The sequence below is a fragment of the Tachyglossus aculeatus genome, chromosome 19, assembly GCF_015852505.1.
Source record: "Tachyglossus aculeatus isolate mTacAcu1 chromosome 19, mTacAcu1.pri, whole genome shotgun sequence".
Taxonomy (NCBI): Eukaryota; Metazoa; Chordata; class Mammalia; order Monotremata; family Tachyglossidae; genus Tachyglossus; species Tachyglossus aculeatus.
The window spans coordinates 2,222,965-2,241,284 of record NC_052084.1 but is presented as its reverse complement, the minus strand read 5'-3'; the positions used below and the strand labels follow the sequence as shown (position 1 = coordinate 2,241,284).

The window sequence follows — 18,320 nt, the reverse complement described above, 5'->3', positions numbered from 1 at the left end:
TGATTATTATCGGTATTATCATCATTATCAGTGTCCTTACCATCATCATTATTATAAGTATTATCATTATCAGTAGCCTTATTATCATGATTATTATTGGTATTATCATCATCATTATCAGTATCCTTATTATCATAATTATTATCGGTATTATCATTATAGGTAGCCTTATTATCATGATTATTATCGGTATTATCATCGTCATTATCAGTATCCTTACCATCATCATTATTATAAGTATTATCATTATCAGTAGCCTTATTATCATGATTATTATCGGTATTATTGTCATCATTATCAGTATCCTTATTATCATCATTATTATCGGTATTATCATTATCAGTAGCCTTATTATCATGATTATTATCGGTATTATCATCATCATTATTAATACCCTTACCATCCTCATTATTATAAGTATTATCATTATCAGTAGCCTTATTATCATGATTATTATCAGTATTATCATCATCATTATCAGTATCCTTATTATCATTATTATTATCGGTATTATCATTATCAGTGGTCTTATTATCATGATTATTATAGGTATTATCATCATCATTATCAGTAGCCTTATTATAATTATTATTATCGGTATTATCATTATCAGTAGCCTTATTATCATGATTATTATCGGTATTATCATCATCATTATCAGTATTCTTACCATCATCATTATTATAAGTATTATCAGTAGCCTTATTATCATGATTATTATCGGTATTATCATCATCATTATCAGTATCCTTACCATCATCATTATAATAAGTATTATTATCAGTAGCCTTATTATCATGATAATTATCGGTATTATCATCATCATTGTCAGTATCCTTACCATCCTCATTATTATAAGTATTATCATTATCAGTAGCCTTATTATCATGATTATTATCGGTATTATCATCATCATTATCAGTATCCTTATTATCGGTATTATCATTATCAGGGGCCTTATTATCAGTATTAGCATCGTCATCATTATCAGTATCCTTATCATTATTATCGGTATTATCATCATCATTACCCGTATCCTTACTATCATTATTATCACTAGCATCATTATCACCATTCTCCGTATCCTTATTATCATTAATAACAATAATAACAATAGCATTTATTAAGCGCTTCCTATGTGCAAAGCCCTTTTCTAAGCACTGGGGAGGTTACAAGGGGATCAGGTTGTCCCACGGGGGGGCTCACAATCTTAGTCCCCATTTTCCAGATGAGGGAACTGAGGCCCAGAGAAGTGAAGTGACCTGCCCCAAGTCACCCAGCTGACAGTTGGCGGAGCCGGGATTTGAACCCATGACCACCGACTCCAAAGCCCGGGCTCTTTCCACTGAGCCACGTTGGTCCTCTGTAATCGGCATTATCACGATTCTCAGTATCATGATGATTACGAGGCTGGTTGGGTGAGGTTTGAGCGGTCACTTCTCCCTGGATGGAGGATTGTCGGGATCCCCCGGTGCTGTTCCCATCCCGGAATTCCCTGCGGGTCCCCGTCACTCACAGGGCTTCCTGGAGTAGCTGTCCACGGCCTTCTGGGCTTGCTTCTTCTTGAGGTAGGTGACTTTCTCCACCAGCTGCAGCAGGCGGCCCCGGATGGTGAGGTCGCTGCTCCCCTCCAGGCCCCCGTCCTCGTCCAGTTCGATTCCTGACGGGAAAGAGCAGGGACAGGGAATGCTAAAAAAAAAAGGGCCCGTGGAAAACCACGGTTCGACCGGACGGCCCGGCTCGACTCCGAGACGTCGATCAATTCATTCGTTCCCTAGGTCGGATTTACTGAGGAGCGGCGTGGCTCAGTGGAAAGAGCCCGGGCTTTGGAGTCAATCAATCAATCAATCAATCAATCGTATTTATTGAGCGCTTACTGTGTGCAGAGCACTGGACTAGGCGCTTGGGAAGTCCAAGTTGGCAACATATAGAGACAGTCCCTACCCAACAGTGGGCTCACAGTCTAAAAGGGGGAGATCAATCAATCAATCAATCGTATTTATTGAGCGCTTACTGTGTGCAGAGCACTGGACTAAGCTCTTGGGAAGTACAAGTTGGCAACATATAGAGACGGTCCCTACCCAACAGTGGGCTCACAGTCTAAAAGGGGGAGATCAATCAATCAATCAATCGTATTTATTGAGCGCTTACTGTGTGCAGAGCACTGGACTAAGCGCTTGGGAAGTCCAAGTTGGCAACATATAGAGACAGTCCCTACCCAACTGTCGGCTCACAGTCTAAAAGGGGGAGACGGAGAACAAAACCAAACATACTAACAAAATAAAATAAACAGAATAGATATGTACAAGTAAAACAAATAAATAAATAGATGTCAGGGGTCATGGGTTCAAATCCCGGCTCTGCCAACTGTCAGCTGGGCGACTTTGGGCAAGTCATTTAACTTCTCAGTGCCTCAGTTACCCCATCTGTAAAATGGGGATGAAGACTGTGAGCCCCCCATGGGGCAACCTGATCACCTTGTAACCTCCCCAGCGCTTAGAACAGTGCTTTGCACATAGTAAGCGCTTAATAAATGCCATTATTATTATTATTATTATTACTGAGCGCTGACTGTATGCGGAGCACTGTACTAAGCATTTGGGAGAGTCCAATAGAACAATAAACAGACACACTCCCTGCCCACTGTGAGCTGACAGTCAATCAATCAATCAATCAATAGTATTTACTGAGCGCTTACTGTGTGCAGAGCACTGTACTAAGCGCTTGGGAAGTACAAGTTGGCAGTCAAGAGGGAGAGACAAACATTCATAGAAATAAATAAAATTACAGCTACGTACATAAATGGTGTGGCCCACTCCCTCCCTCTGCCCTCCCCCTTCCCTTCCTCACAGCACTTGTGCATATTTGTACTTATTTATTACTCCATTTCATTAATGATGTGTATATAGCTATAATTCTATTTATTTTGATAGTATTGACACCTGTGTACTTGTTTTGTTTCACTGCCTGTCTCCCCCTTCCAGACCCTGAGCCTGTTGTTGAGTAGGGACTGTGTCTATATGTTGAACTGTACTTTCCAAGCGCTTAGTACAGTGCTCTGCACACAGTAAGCGCTCAACAAATACGATTGAATGAATGAATGAATAAAGGGAGCAAGTCAGGGGGATGCAGAAGGGAGTGGGAGAATGCAAGTCACAACTTCTCTGTGCCTCAGTTATCTCATCTGTGAAATGGGGATGAAGACTGTGAGCCCCCCGAGGGACAACCTGATCACCTTGTAACCTCCCCAGTGCTTAAAATAGTGCTTTGCACATAGTAAGCGCTTAATAAATGCCATCATTATTATTATTATTATTAGAAGAGGGAAGGAGAGGCTTAGTCAGGGAAGGCCTCCTGGAGGAGAAGCAGCGTGGCCAGAGCCTGGACCTGGGACCTGAGTTCTAATCCTGGCTCCACCCCTTGTCGTGGACAGAGCCTGGACCTGGGACCTGGGTTCTAATCCTGGCTCCACCCCTTGTCTGCTGTTGGGCAAGTCACTTCATCTCTCCATGCCTCAGTTACCTCATCTGTAATACAGGGATTAAGACTGTGAGCCCCACGTGGGACAGGGACTGTGTCCAAGTTAATAATAATAATAATAATGGCATTTATTAAGCGCTTACTATGTGCAAAGCACTTTTCTAAGCACTGGGGAGGTTACAAGGTGATCAGATTGTCCCACGCGAGGCTCACAGTCTTAATCCCCATTTTACAGATGAGGTAACTGAGGTCCAGAGAAGTGAAGTGACTTGCCCAGAGTCACACAGCTGACAAGTGGCAGAGCCAGGATTTGAACCCATGACCTCTGACTCCAAAGCCTGTGCTCTTTTCACTGAGCCACGCTGCTTCCAGCCTGCAATCACGTTGCTTTGCTTGTGTCCACCTCAGTGCTTAGTACAGTGCCTAACACAAAATAAGTGCTTAACAAATGCTGCAATTATTATTATTATTAGGAAATCAGCAAGAGGGGGCAAGGTGACTGAGGGCTTTAAAGCCACGGGTAAGGAGTTTCTGTTTGATGTGGAGATGAATGGGCAGCCTGAAAGTACTTTCATTCATTCAATCATTTATTGAGCGCTTACTGTGTGCAGAGCTCTGTACTAAGCGCTTGGGAAGTACAAGTTGCCCATAATAATGGCATTTATTAAGCACTTACTATGTGCAAAGCACGGTTCTAAGTGCTGGGCAGGTTACAAGGTGATCAGGTTGTCCCACGTGGGGCTCCCAGACTTAATCCCCATTTTACAGACGACTTAACTAAGACCCAGAGAAGTGAAGTGACTTGCCCAAGGTCACACAGCAGGCGTGCGGCGGAGCCGGGATTTGAACCCACGCCCTCTGACTCCAAAGCCCGGGCTCTTTCCACTGAGCCACGCTGCTTCTACGTACTTATTTAGGTAACTGCAATTTTATTCATTTCTTTTTAATGTCTGTCTCCCGCTCAAGACCGTGAGCTCACTGTGGGCAGGGAACGTTTCTATTATATTGCTGTGTGTACTCTCCCAAGCGCTTAGTGCAGTGCTCTGCACACAGTAAGTGCTCAATAAAGACAACTAACTGACTAATAAAAATAATGTAGAAAATGCACATTATAACATTCACAGATGTCCATGTTGACAGCTGTGACCCTCCTCTCCTCCCACGGGCCCACCCATACGCGAAATGGTGCCGGAAAAAATCGCTCTCTCTCCCACCGGCCCGAGCCGAAGTGAATAAAATCAGCCGCCCGAGGGGGACGAGAGATTCCACCCGTGGACGCTGAGGACAGAGAAACCAGCCGCCGCCACCTTCTCCGACTCGCCCAACTAGCCGCGCCAATGGCCCGCATTACCACAGTGCATCATCAAATCTTCGTGGAATTCCAAGAGCTGGTCCCTGATCTCTTCGGGGCAAGGGCACTCGCTTTTCTCGTCCTTAAAATTCAGGAGCATGTTGATCTTGGAGAGAGGGAGAAAGGAATCAGAAGCCTTGGGAGAAGGGTGGAAGGGAATCGGAAGATTTGGGGAAAGGGCGGAAGGAAGTGACCGCAACGAGAGATGTCTGAACTCTCTCCACGTCCCCCGACAAACTCCGGGGCCCAATATCATTCATTCAATCGTATTTATTGAGCGCTGGCTGTGTGCAGAGCACTGTACTAAGAGCTTGGGAAGGACAAGTTGGCAACGTATAGAGATGGTCCCTACCCTACGGCGGGCTCACAGTCGAGAAGGGGGAGACAGAGAACAAAACTAAACATATTAAGTAGAATAAATATGTACAAGTAAAATAAATAGAGTAATAAATATGTACAAACATATATACATATATACAGGTGCTGCGGGGAAGGGAAGGAGGTAAGGCAGGGGGGAAGGGGAAGAGGGGAAGAGGAAGGAGGGGGCTCAGTCTGGGCCTCAGTTAAATCATCAGCATCATCTGATGCTGCCTTTTGGGAATGCCAGGAAACGGAAATGATCTTAAGGCAAGGGTGGGCTGTTCCATAACAAAACCAAGCGTGCAGAAATTTCCCGTCAAACTACAGTTTCTTTCCTCCCTGCTCTCTACCGGAGAAGCCACGGGACCTAGTGGGAAGAGCCCGGGCTTTGGAGTCCGAGGACCTGGGTTCCAATTCCGGCTCCGCCACGTGCCTGCTGTGTGACTTTGGGCAGATCACATCACTTCTCTGTGCGTCGGTTTCTTCATCTGCGAAATGGGGATTAAATCCTACTCCCTCCTGTGAGCCCGAGATGGGACGGGGATTGGGTCCAACCTGATTAACGTACACCAATCCCAGAGTTTAGAACAGTGTTTGGCACATAGTAGGAGGCTTTCCGTCGTCTTAGCTCACTGAAACCTGATCCCCTTCCCCGTGGTCCCCAGAAATAATAATGACTGAGGCGTTCATTAAGTGTTCACTATGTGCCAAGCACCAAACTAAGCCCTGGGGTAGAGACGAGACAATCAAGTTGGACACAGTTCCTGTCCCACACTGGGCTCACAGTCTTCATCCCCTTTTTCCAGATGAGGCAACTGAGGCCCAGAGATGTGAAGCGACTTGCTCGGAGTCCCGCAGAAGACAGCGTAGCTCAGTGGAAAAGCGCCCGGGCTTTGGAGTCCGAGGTCCTGGGTTCAAATCCCAGCTTCGCCACTTGTCAGCTGTGTGACTTTGGGCAAGTCACTTCACTTCTCTGGGCCTCAGTGACCTCATCTGCAAAATGGGGATTGAGACGGTGGGACAACCTGATCATCTTGTAACCTCCCCGGCGCTTTGAGCGGTGCTTTGGACATAGTAAGCGCTTAATAAATGCCATTATAAAGTGACGAGGCTGGGATTCCAACCCAGGTCCTTCTGACGGCCGGATACATCGTCTATGCACTAAGCCACACTGCCTCTATTGATATTGTTATTATTATTATTATCATTAGTCTCCATTTGTAGATGCACCATTCATCTCCTCACCGGGCGGGAGAGAAAACGCCTCAATCCGCCCCCGCTCCCAAAGCCATCTCACTTCCATGCCCCACGTAGGACTAAATCCCAGACTGAGTCCTGGAGGCCTTCCCAGATTGAGCCCCCTCCTTCCTCTCCCTCCCCATCCCCCCCGCCTTACCTCCTTCCCCTCCCCACAGCACCTGGATAGATTTATATATTCATTCATTCATTCATTCAATCGTATTTATTGAGCGCTTACTGTGTGCAGAGCACTGTACTAAGCGCTTGGGAAGTACAAGTTGGCAACATATAGAGACGATCTCTACCCAACAGTGGGCTCACAGTCTAGAAGACGTTTGCACAGATTTATTACTCTATTTATTTTACTTGTACATATTTATTCTATTCATTTTATTTTGTTAATATGTTTTGTTTTGTCGTCCGTCTCCCCCTTCTAAACTGTGAGCCTGCTGTTGGGTAGGGGCCGGCTCTATATGTTGCCGACTTATCCTTCCCAAGCACTTAGTACAGTGCTCTGCACACAGTAAGTGCTCAATAAATACGATTGAATGAATGAATGAATATTAATAATAATAATGATGGCATTTATTAAGCACTTACTATGTGCCAAGCACTGTTCGAAGCGCTGGGGAGTTTACAAGGTGAGCAGGTTGTCCCACGGGGGGGGCTCACAGTCTTAATCCCCATTTTCCAGATGAGGTCACTGAGGCCCAGAGAAGCGACTTGCCCAAAGTCACACAGCTGGCAATTGGCAGAGCTGGGATTTGAACCCATGACCTCGGACTCCAAAGCCCGGGCTCTTTCCACTGAGCCACGCTGCTTCTCTGAATTCCCTCCCGCACTTCCCACGTTGCCAAGGGCCCCGGAAGGGAGTTCGGGTTCTGGCCCACGAAGCCCAACTCCCCCCGACAGGCCAATCCCGTAGCCGGACGGAGGGGATGGGGGAGAGGCCGGAGACGGTACCTGCTCTTGAGGGGGAGACCGGAATTCCCTGGTCTTCCGGGCCGTCAGGGCGGCTGACATGTTGAGGGCCTGCATGACCTCGTTGTAGCGGAAGCGCTGGTTGTCCTGAAGCTTGGCCACGAAGTCGTCCGAGAAGGCGACGATGGCTTCGATCCGGTGGCGGACCTGACAGTCGCAGAGGTACTGCAGGAGGAGGCACATCTGCGGAGGCACCGCGAGGCGTTGAGGGGCGGGAGCCAGGGAAGCGCCCCTCCCCTCGGCACCCATCTGGGCAGGGCACGTGTCTCCCCAGTCCGTCCTAATAATAATGATGGCATTTATTAAGCGCTGACTATGTGCAAAGCACTGTTCTAAGCGCTGGGGGGTTACAAGGTGATCAGGTTGTCCCACGGAGGGCTCACAGTCTTCATCCCCATTTTACAGATAATAATAATAATGGCATTTATTAAGAGCTGACTATGTGCACAGCCCTGTTCTAAGCGCTGGGGGGTTACAAGGTGATCAGGTTGTCCCACGGAGGGCTCACAGTCTTCATCCCCATTTTACAGATAATAATAATAATAATGATGGCATTTATTAAGCGCTGATGTGCAAAGCACTGTTCTAAGCACTGGGGGGTTACAAGGTGATCAGGTTGTCCCACGGGGGGGCTCACAATCTTAATCCCCATTTTCCAGATGAGGTCACTGAGGCCCAGAGAAGTGAAGCGGCTTGCCCAAAGTCACACAGCTGACAAGTGGCGCAGCCGGGATTTGAACCCATGACCTCTGACTCCAAAGCCCAGGCCCTTTCCACTGAGCCACGCTGCTTCTCACTACTGCTACTACTACTGCTGCTCCTGGACTCTCCCACGCGCTTAATACAGTGCTCTGCCCATCGGACGGGCTCGATCGATGGATTGATCCACCCCAAGCAGAAACCTTCTTCCCCGCGGAGCCGGGGAGGGAGGGATGAGGATGGAGATGGGCAGCGAATGAGTTCCCGCCACATATGAGCGCTTAGTGTACAGTGCTCTGCACACACTAAGAGCTCAATAAATACGATCGAAAGATTTCCAGACCAGACTTGGGGATTAAAGGAGGGCAGAAAACACTCTCCCAGAAGGCCAGTTTCCCAGACCAGGAACAAGGGCTGGCAGCCATCACATCAAATGAGGTTTTTCGGGCGGGTGGGGGGAGGCACTGGGTATTTGTTAGGTGCTTACTCTGTGCCGGGCACTGTACTGAGCGCTGGGGTAGATACAAGCCGATCAGACCCTGTCCCACGCGGGGCTCCCAGTCTCAATGCCCAATTTAAAGATGAGGTAACCGAGGCCCAGGGATGCGAAGTGACTCACTCGAGGTCAAATTGTTGCCAATTTGTACTTCCCAAGCGCTTAGTACAGTGCTCTGCACATAGTAAGCGCTCAATAAATACGATTGATGATGATGATACAAGAGGTGAGCGGCGGGGCTGGGACTCCCAAGCCCGGGCTCTATCCGCTAGGCCACACTGCTTCTACTGTCAAGCTAGCCAGCTAGGTGCTCTACTAGCTGCCTCGCACTCTCCCGCGCCCTCAGGTCAGTGCTCTGCACCGAGGAAGCGCTCGCCGGATCCTTCCGACCGACGGGACAGCGTGGCGGTCCACGCGGGCGTGAGCGCCCAGAGAATCCGATCGAAGCGCACCAACGAGCTACCTGCAATTTCACGGACTCGGGAAGCTTCATCTGGAGCAGGCCTTCCTGCGGCATCTCCTCGGCCCCGATTCCCGGGTCCCCGCCGGGGTCTCCGTCCTCCCGGGCGCTGCCGTCCGGGGCGGCGGCCTCGCGGAAGACCCCGGGCTCGATGAGCCGCAGGACGTGCTTGAGGTCCCCGTCGTGGAAGACGCCCATGATGAGCAGCGTGTAGAAGAGCTTGATGAGGGGCACGAAGAGGAACTCCGTGGTGCCGCCGACGGGGTCCCGGGCCCTGAGCCCGCCCTCCCTCACCGCCTCCGTCAGCATCCGGATGGTCTTGGCCTTCAGCACGTCCAGCGGGAAGTCGGGGCTCAGCTGGTGGCCCTCGTGGCCCACGGCGACGAAGCCCGGGGCGGCCGTCTGCATCCGGGGCCGGAGCGAGGTGCTCAGCCCGATGCCCGGCAGCCCGTGCTTTCGGCCGGACCCGGGGAAGAGCGTGATGCTCTTGGTCTCCTCCGTCATGGGGACGATGAACTCGCCGTTCATCATGAGCCGCGCCGTGGCGTAGGGGCTCAGGTGGATGTCCACCAGCAGGTCGTAGTAGCCGGCCCGCAGCCAGCCGGGCATGTACTTGTTCTCGATGGCGTAGAGGAGCTGCTGCTCGTCCACGTGGCTGCACAGGGCGTGGGCCACGCGGTTGTTTCCCAGGGCGCACACGGCCGAATACAGGCGGAGCGTGTGGGAGTGGAACTTCAACAGGTCTTCTTGCTCCGACAGCTCCAGGATGTCAATGGACCTAACGACAGTAACCGCGGGCACAAGAACTGTGGTGTTTGTTCAAACGTTTATCGGGAGCCACGCGCCGGGAGGGACACAAGGTCATCGGTCAATAATCATCACCGTAACCGCGATGGCACTGGTTATAATAATAATAATAATGGCATTTGTTAAGCACTTACTAAGTGCAAAGCACTGTTCTAAGCGCTGGGGGATACAAGGTGATCAGGTTCATTCATTCATTCATATTTATTGAGCGCTTACTGTGTGCAGAGCACTGTACTAAACACTTGGGAAGTACAAGTTGGCAACGTGTAGAGACGGTCCCTACCCAACAACGGGCTCATGAGGGGCTCACAGTCTCAATCCCCATTTTACAGATAAGGTAACTGAGGCCCAGAGAAGTGAAGTGACTTGCCCCAAGTCACACACCTGACAATTGGCGGAGCCGGGATTTGAACCCATGACCTCTGACTCCAAAGCCCGGGCTCTTTCCACTGAGCCACGCTGCTTCTCCATGCGCTCACTATGTGCCTGGCACTGTTTTAAGTGCTGGGGGTGGGGGGGGGGGGTACAAGTTCATCGGCGAATAATCATCATCATAATAACGACGGCCCTTCTTATGCGCTATGTGCCGAGCCTTGTTCTAAGCGCTGGGGGAGATACAAGTTTATCGGTTGATAATTATCATCACAATAATGGTGGTACTTGCAAGGCGCTTACTATGTGCCAAGCGCTGGGGAGATACAAGTTAGTCCGTTAATAATCATCATCATAATAACGACGGCCCTTCTTATGTGCTATGTGCCGGGCATTGTTCGAAGAGCTGGGGGAGATACAAGTTTATCAGTTAGTAATGATCATCGCAATAATGGTGGTACTTGTAACGCGCTTACTATGTGCAAAGCGCTGGGGCGGTACAAGTTCATCCGTTAATAATCATTATAATAATAATGACGGTCCTTCTTATGCAGCGTGGAGAAGCAGCGTGGCTCAGTGGAAAAGAGCACGGGCTTTGGAGTCAGGGGTCATGGGTTCAAATCCCGGCTCCACCACTTGTCAGCTGTGTGACTTTGGGCAAGTCACTTCACTTCTCTGGGCCTCAGTTCCCTCATCTGTAAAATGGGGATGAAGACTGTGAGCCCCACGTGGGACAACCTCATAACCTTGTATCCCCCCAGTGCTTAGAACAGTGCTTTGCACATAGTAAGCGCTTAATAAATGCCATTATTATTATTATTATTATTATTATTATCATTATTATTATTATGCGCTATGTGCCGAGCATTGTTCTAAGCGTTGGGGGAGATACAAGTTTATCAGTTGATAATGATCATCACAATAATGGTACTTGTAACGCACTTACTATGTGCCGAGCATTGTTCTAAGTGCTGGGGGAGATACAAGTTTATTGGTTGATAATGATCATCGCAATAATGGTGGTACTTGTAAGGAGCTTACTATGTGCCAAGCGCTGGGGAGATACAAGTTAGTCCATTAATAATCATCATCATAATAACGATGGCCCTTTTTATGTGCTAACTATATGCCAAGCATTGTTCTAAACGTTGGGGGAGATACAGGTTTATCAGTTGATAATGATCATCACAATAATGGTACTTGTAATGCGCTTATTATGTGCCAAGCACTGGGGAGGTACAAGTTCATCCATTAATAATCATTATCATAATAACGATGGTCCTTCTTATGCACTATGTGCCAAGCATTGTTCTAAGTGCTGGGGGAGATACAAGTTTATCAGTTGATAATGATCATCGCAATAATGGTACTTGTAATGCACTTACTATGTGCCCAGCACTGGGGAGGTACAAGTTCATCTGTTAATAATCATTATCATAATAACAACGGTCCTTCTTATGAACTATGTGCTGAGCATTGTTCTAAGCGTTGGGGGAGATACAAGTTTATCAGTTGATAATGATCATCGCAATAATGGTACTTGTAACGCGCTTATTATGTGCCAAGCGCTGGGGAGGTACAAGTTCATCCGTTGATAATCATCATCATAATAACGGCGACGGTCCTTCTTATGCGCTAACTATGTGCCGAGCATTGTTCTAAGCACTGGGGGAGATACAAGTTTATCAGTTGATAATGATCATCGTAATAATGGTACTTATAATGCGCTTACTATGTGCCAAGCACTGAGGAGATACAAATTCATCCATTCAGAACCATCATCATAATAATGGCACTTGTTATGTAATTGCTATGTTCCTGGCACTGTTCTAAGCGCTGGGGGAGATATAAGTTTATCGGTTAATAATAATGATGGTCCTTCTTATGCGCTTACTACATGCTAAGCATTGGTTTAAGCGCTGGAAGAGATACAAGTTTATCAATAATGATCATGATAATAATCATGATGATGATGATAGGTGCTGAGTAGAGCGCTTTGCACACAGGAAGCACTCAATAAATAAGATTGAATGAATGAATGTCATCATAATTATGGTGACATTTGTTAAGCGCTTACTATGGTGCCTAGCACTGTTCTAAGCTCTGGGGGAGATACAAGTAAATCAGTCAATAGTAATCATCATCATCATCGTAATAATGATGGTCCTTCTAATGCGCTTACTATGTGCTAAGCATTGGTTTAAGCGCTGGAGGAGATACAAGTTTATCAATTGATAATGATCACGATAATAATCATGATGATGATGATGATAGGTGCTTAGTGGAGCACTTTGCACACAGGAAGCACTCAATAAATAAGACTGAATGAATGAATAAGTCGTCATAATTACGGTGGCATTTGTTAAGCGCTTACTATGGTGCCTAGCACTGTTCTAAGCACTGGGGGAGATACAAGTAAATCAGTCAATAATAATAATCATCATCATCGTAATAATGATGGTCCTTCTTTTGTGCTTACTATGTGCTAAGCATTGGTTTAAGCACTGGAGGAGATACAAGTTTATCAATTGATAATGATCGTGATAATAATCATGATGATGATGATGATGATAAGTGCTTAGTAGAGCGCTTTGCACACAGGAAGCGCTCAATAAATGATTGAATGAATGAATAAGTCATCATAATTATGGAGGCATTTGTTAAGCGCTTACTATGGTGCCTAGCACTGTTCTAAGCACTGGGGGAGATACAAGTAAATCAGTCAATAATAATAATAATCATCATCGTAATAATGATGGTCCTTCTTATGCGCTTACTATGTGCTAAGCATTGGTTTAAGCGCTGGAGGAGATACAAGTTTATCAATTGATAATGATCACGATAATAATCATGATGATGATGATGATAGGTGCTTAGTAGAGCGCTTTGTACACAGGAAGCACACAATAAATAAGATTGAATGAATGAATAAGTCGTCATAATTACGGTGGCATTTGTTAAGCGCTTACTATGGTGCCTAGCACTGTTCTAAGCACTGGGGGAGATACAAGTAAATCAGTCAATAATAATCATCATCATCATCATAATAATGATGGTCCTTCTTATGCGCTTACTATGTGCTAAGCATTGGTTTAAGCGCTGGAGGAGATACAAATTTATCAATTGATAATGTTCACTATAATAATCATGCTGATGATGATAGGTGCTTAGTAGAGAGCTTTGCACACAGGAAGCGCTCAATAAATAAGATTGAATGAATGAATAAGTCATCATAATTATGGTGGCATTTGTTAAGCGCTTACTATGGTGCCTAGCACTGTTCTAAGCACCGGGGGAGATACAAGTTAATCAGTTAATAATAATATTGATGATGATGATGGCACTTGTTTTACACTTGCTATGTGCCTAGCACTGTTCTAAGCACTTGGGGAAATGCAGGTTTATCAACTGATAATGATCAGTTGATTATACTGATAGTATTATCAGTTGATAATACTATTCTATTTATTTTGTCAATGATGTGCATCTAGCTTTACTTCTATTTATTCTGACGCCTTGACACCTGTCCACGTGTTTTGTTGTGTTGTCTGTCTCCCCCTTCTAGACTGTGAGCCCGTTGTTGGGTAGGGACCGTCTCTATATGTCGCCAACTTGGACTTCCCAAGCGCTCAGTACAGTGTTCTGCACACAGTAAGTGCTCAATAAATACGACTGAATGAATGAATGTCTCCCCCTTCTAGACCGGGAGCCCACTGTTGGGTAGGGACTGTCTCTATATGTTGCCAACTTGGACTTCTCAAACGATCAGTACAGTGCTCTGCACACAGTAAGTGCTCAATAAATGTGATTGAATGAATGATCATGATAATCATCATGATGACGATAAGCGCTTAATAAGGAAGATTGAATGGATGACTAAATCATCGTAATTATGATGGTATTTGTTATTCATTCATTCAATTGTATTTATTGAGCGCTTACTGTGCGCACAGCACTGTACTAAGCGCTTATGTGCTTACTACGGTGCCGAGCACTGATCGAAGCACTGGGGGAGATACAAGTTAATCAGGTTGGACATAGTCCCCATCCCATGTGGGGCTCACGCTCTAGATCCCCCTCTTACAGAAGAGGGAACTGAGGCCTGGAGAAGCGAAGTGACTTGTCCAGGGTCACGCAACAGAAGCAGCGCGGCTCAGTGGAAAGAGCCTGGGCTTTGGAGTCGGGGGTCATGGGTTCGAGTCCCGACTCCCGCCACATGTCCGCTGTGTGATCTTGGACAAGTCACTTCACTTCTCTGGGCCTCGGTCACCTCATCTGTAAAATGGGGATAATGATAATGATAGCATTTGTGAAGTGCTTACTATGTGCAAAGCACTGTTCTAAGCACTGGGGGGATACAAGGTGATCAGGTTGTCGCACGTGCGGCTCACGGTCAATCCCCATTTTACAGATGAGGCAACTGAGGCTCAGAGAAGTTAAATGACTTGCCCAAGGTCACACAGCAGACAGGCGGCGGATCTGGGATTCGAACCCATGACCTCTGACTCTAAAGCCTGTGCTCTTTCCACTGAGCCCCCCGTGGGACAACCTGATCAGCCTGTATCCTCCCCAGAGCTTAGAACAGTGCTTTGCACGTAGTAAGTGCTTAATAAATGCCATCATTATTATTATTAGCCCCCTCTTACAGAAGAGGGAGCTGAGGTCTGGAGAAGTGAAGTGACTTGTCCAGGGTCACGCAACAGAACGGTGGCAGAGCCGGGGTGCGAACCCATGAGCTTCCGAGTCCCGGGCCCGGGCTGTAGCTACTAGGCCACGTCGCTCGATCGGAGGCAGAGCGTGGAGTGTGGCCCCCGGCCCCCGGCCCGCCCCGCACGCGGGACCACTGACCTGTTCTCCTCCGGGATGTGGAGCGACATGAACTGCAACGGTTTTAGGCACTGGACCAGCCAGCCCTGGTGCTCGCTGACGCGGGACACGTCGACCTGGAGGAACTGGTTGGGCACGCGGCTCCACAGCACGCGGGTCAGGAACTGCACGTGGAGACGAGGCGGGCACTGCGGGCTCGGGTTCTTGTGCTCGCTTTGGAAGAGGCCGGCCGACAGAGGCATGACGTTCTGCGGGGGGGCGGGAAAACCAACCGGCATGCTCTTTGTCGGCTCGTTGTGGAATCAATCAATCAATCAATCAATCATATTTATTGAGCGCTTACTGTGTGCAGAGCACTGGACTGAGCGCTTGGGAAGTCCAAGTTGGCAACATAGAGAGACAGTCCCTACCCAACGGTGGGCTCACAGTCTAAAAAGGGGGAGACACAGAACAAAACCAAAACATAGTAACAAAATAAAATAAATAGAATAGATACGTACAAGTAAAATAGAGTAATGAATATGTACAAACATATATCCAGGTGCTGTGGGGAAGGGAAGGAGGTAAGATGGGGGGGAAGGAGAGGGGGACGAGGGGGAGAGGAAGGAAGGGGCTCAGTGTGGGAAGGCCTCCTGGAGGAGGTGAGCTCTCAGTAGGGCCTTGAAGGGAGGAATCAATCAATCAATCAATCGCATTTATTGAGCACTTACTGTGTGCAGAGCACTGTACTAAGCACTTGGGAAGTACAAGCTGGCAACATATAGAGACAGTCCCTACCCAACAGTGGGCTCACAGTCTAGAAGGGGGAGACAGAGAACAAAACCAAACATACTGCAGATGGGCAGAGGGAGGGCATTCCAATCAATCAATCAATCAATCATATTTATTGAGCGCTTACTATGTGCAGAGCACTGTACTAAGCACTTGGGAAGTACAAATTGGCAACACATAGAGACAGTCCCTACCCAACAGTGGGCTCACAGTCTAAAAGGGGGAGACAGAGAACAGAACCAAACATACCAACAAAATAAAATAAATAGGATAGAAATGCACAAGTAAAATAAATAAATAAATAAATAAATAGAGTAATAAATATGTACAACCATATATACATATATACAGGTGCTGTGGGGAAGGGAAGGAGGTAAGATGGGGGGATGGAGAGGGGGACGAGGGGGAGAGGAAGGAAGGGGCTCAGTGTGGGAAGGCCTCCTGGAGGAGGTGAGCTCTCAGAAGGGCTTTGAAGGGAGGAAGCAGAGCTAGCTTGGCGGATGTGCGGAGGGAGGGCATTCCAGGCCAGGGGGATGATGTGGGCCCGGGGTCGACGGCGGGACAGGTGAGAACGAGGCACGGTGAGGAGATTAGCAGCGGAGGAGTGGAGGGTGCGGGCTGGGCTGGAGAAGGAGAGAAGGGAGGTGAGGTAGGAGGGGGCGAGGGGATGGATGGCCAGCCTTGAAGCCCAGGGTGAGGAGTTTCTGCCTGATGCGCAGATTGATTGGTAGCCACTGGAGATTTTTGAGGAGGGGAATAACATGCCCAGAGCATTTCTGGACAAAGACAATCCGGGATTGTCTTTGGAATGTGGAATGTGTCTGGTATACTGTCCTGCCGGCCTCTACCGAGCGCTTACTACAGTGCTCGGCTCGCAGGAAGCGCTCAAACACGATCGACTGGAAGACTGACAAAAACAGGGCTTTCCCTCTAGACTGTAAACCCAAGCGACTGCATCTCCCCCTTCTAGACTGTGAGCCCACTGTTGGGTAGGGACCGTCTCTAGATGTTGCCAACTTGGACTTCCCAAGCCCTTCAGTAAGCGCTCAATAAATACGATTGATTGATTGATCGATCTGTTATACTGTTCTATTGGCATAGTGGAGAGAGCCTGGGCTTGGGAGCCAGGGGTGGTGGGTTCCAATCCCCGCTCCACCACGTGTCAGCTGTGTGACTTTGGGCAAGTTACTTCACTTCTCTGGGCCTCAGTTACCTCATCTGTCAAATGGGGATTAATAATAATAATAATTTTGGTATTTGTTAAGCACTTACTATGTGCAAAGCACTCTTCTAAGCGCTGGGGAGGATACAATAATAATAATAATGATGGCATTTATTAAGCGCTTACTATGTGCAAAGCACTGTTTTAAGCACTGGAGAGGTTACAAGGTGATCAGGTTGTCCCACAGGGGGCTCCCAGTCTTTGTCCCCATTTTACAGATGAGGGAACTGAGGCCCAGAGAAGTGAAATAACTTGCCCAAAGTCACACAGCTGACAAGTGGTGGAGCGGGGATTTGAACCCATGACCTCTGACTCCCAAACCCGGGCTCTTTCCACTGAGCCACGCTGCTTCTCTGACTGCTTCTCTGATTAAGACTGTGAGCCGCACGTGGGACAACCTGATCACCTTGTATCTACCCCAGTGCTTAGAACGGTGCTTGGCACATAGTAAGCACTTAACAAATACCATCATTATTATTATTATCAGCACTTAGAACAGTGCTTGGCACATAGTAAGCGCTTAACAAATACCCGAATTATTATATTGGACTCTCCCAAGCGCTTAGTACGGTGCTCTTCACACAGAAAGACATATAGAGAAGCAGCGTGGCTCAGTGGAAAAGAGCCCGGGCTTTGGAGTCAGAGGTCATGGGTTCAAATCCCCACTCCAGAACTTGTCAGCTGTGTGATTTTGGGCAAGTCACTTCACTTCTCTGGGCCTCATTTCCCTCATCTGTAAAATAGGGATGAAGACTGTGAGCCCCACGTGGGACGACCTCATCACCTTGTATCCCCCCAGAGCTTAGAATAGTGCTTTGCACATAGTAAGCGCTTAATAAATGCCATCATAAGAAAGCACTCAATAAATACCACTGACTGACAATAACAATGCTTTTTCTCTAGACTGTCAGCTCGTTGTGGGCTGGGAATGTGTCTGTTATATTGTTCTGTTGGACTCTCCCAAGCGCTTAGTACAGTGCTCGGCACACAGAAAGAACTCAATAAATACAACTGACTGACTGACAATAACAGTGCTTTTTCTCTAGACTGTCAGCTCGTTGTGGGCTGGGAATGTGTCTGTTATATTGTTCTGTCGGACTCTCCCAAGCGCTTAGTACAGTGCTCGGCACACAGGAAGCGCTCAATAAATACGATTGACTGATGGACTTGTTCTTTCCACTAGGCCAAGCTGCCTCGTGGAGGATGTTGGAGAAAGGAGAGACTTTAAGAGCAGATGAAGCCTGGAAGAGACAGC

The 18,320-nt window shown here is 47.6% G+C and overlaps 1 protein-coding gene across 1 annotated transcript in view; it reads right to left on the bottom strand.

Moving 5' to 3' along the window:
• The window catches only part of RYR2 (ryanodine receptor 2), a 307,123-nt gene that overhangs the window by 137,694 nt on the left and 151,109 nt on the right, over nucleotides 1-18,320 (bottom strand). The window contains exons 36-40 of the mRNA XM_038761058.1: nucleotides 15,094-15,320; nucleotides 9,070-9,844; nucleotides 7,394-7,594; nucleotides 4,832-4,937; nucleotides 1,517-1,660 (exon numbers count right to left, since the gene is read on the bottom strand). Of these exons, the coding sequence (XP_038616986.1) occupies nucleotides 1,517-1,660; nucleotides 4,832-4,937; nucleotides 7,394-7,594; nucleotides 9,070-9,844; nucleotides 15,094-15,320 (1,453 nt within the window). The remainder of the gene's footprint in view (nucleotides 1-1,516; nucleotides 1,661-4,831; nucleotides 4,938-7,393; nucleotides 7,595-9,069; nucleotides 9,845-15,093; nucleotides 15,321-18,320) is intronic.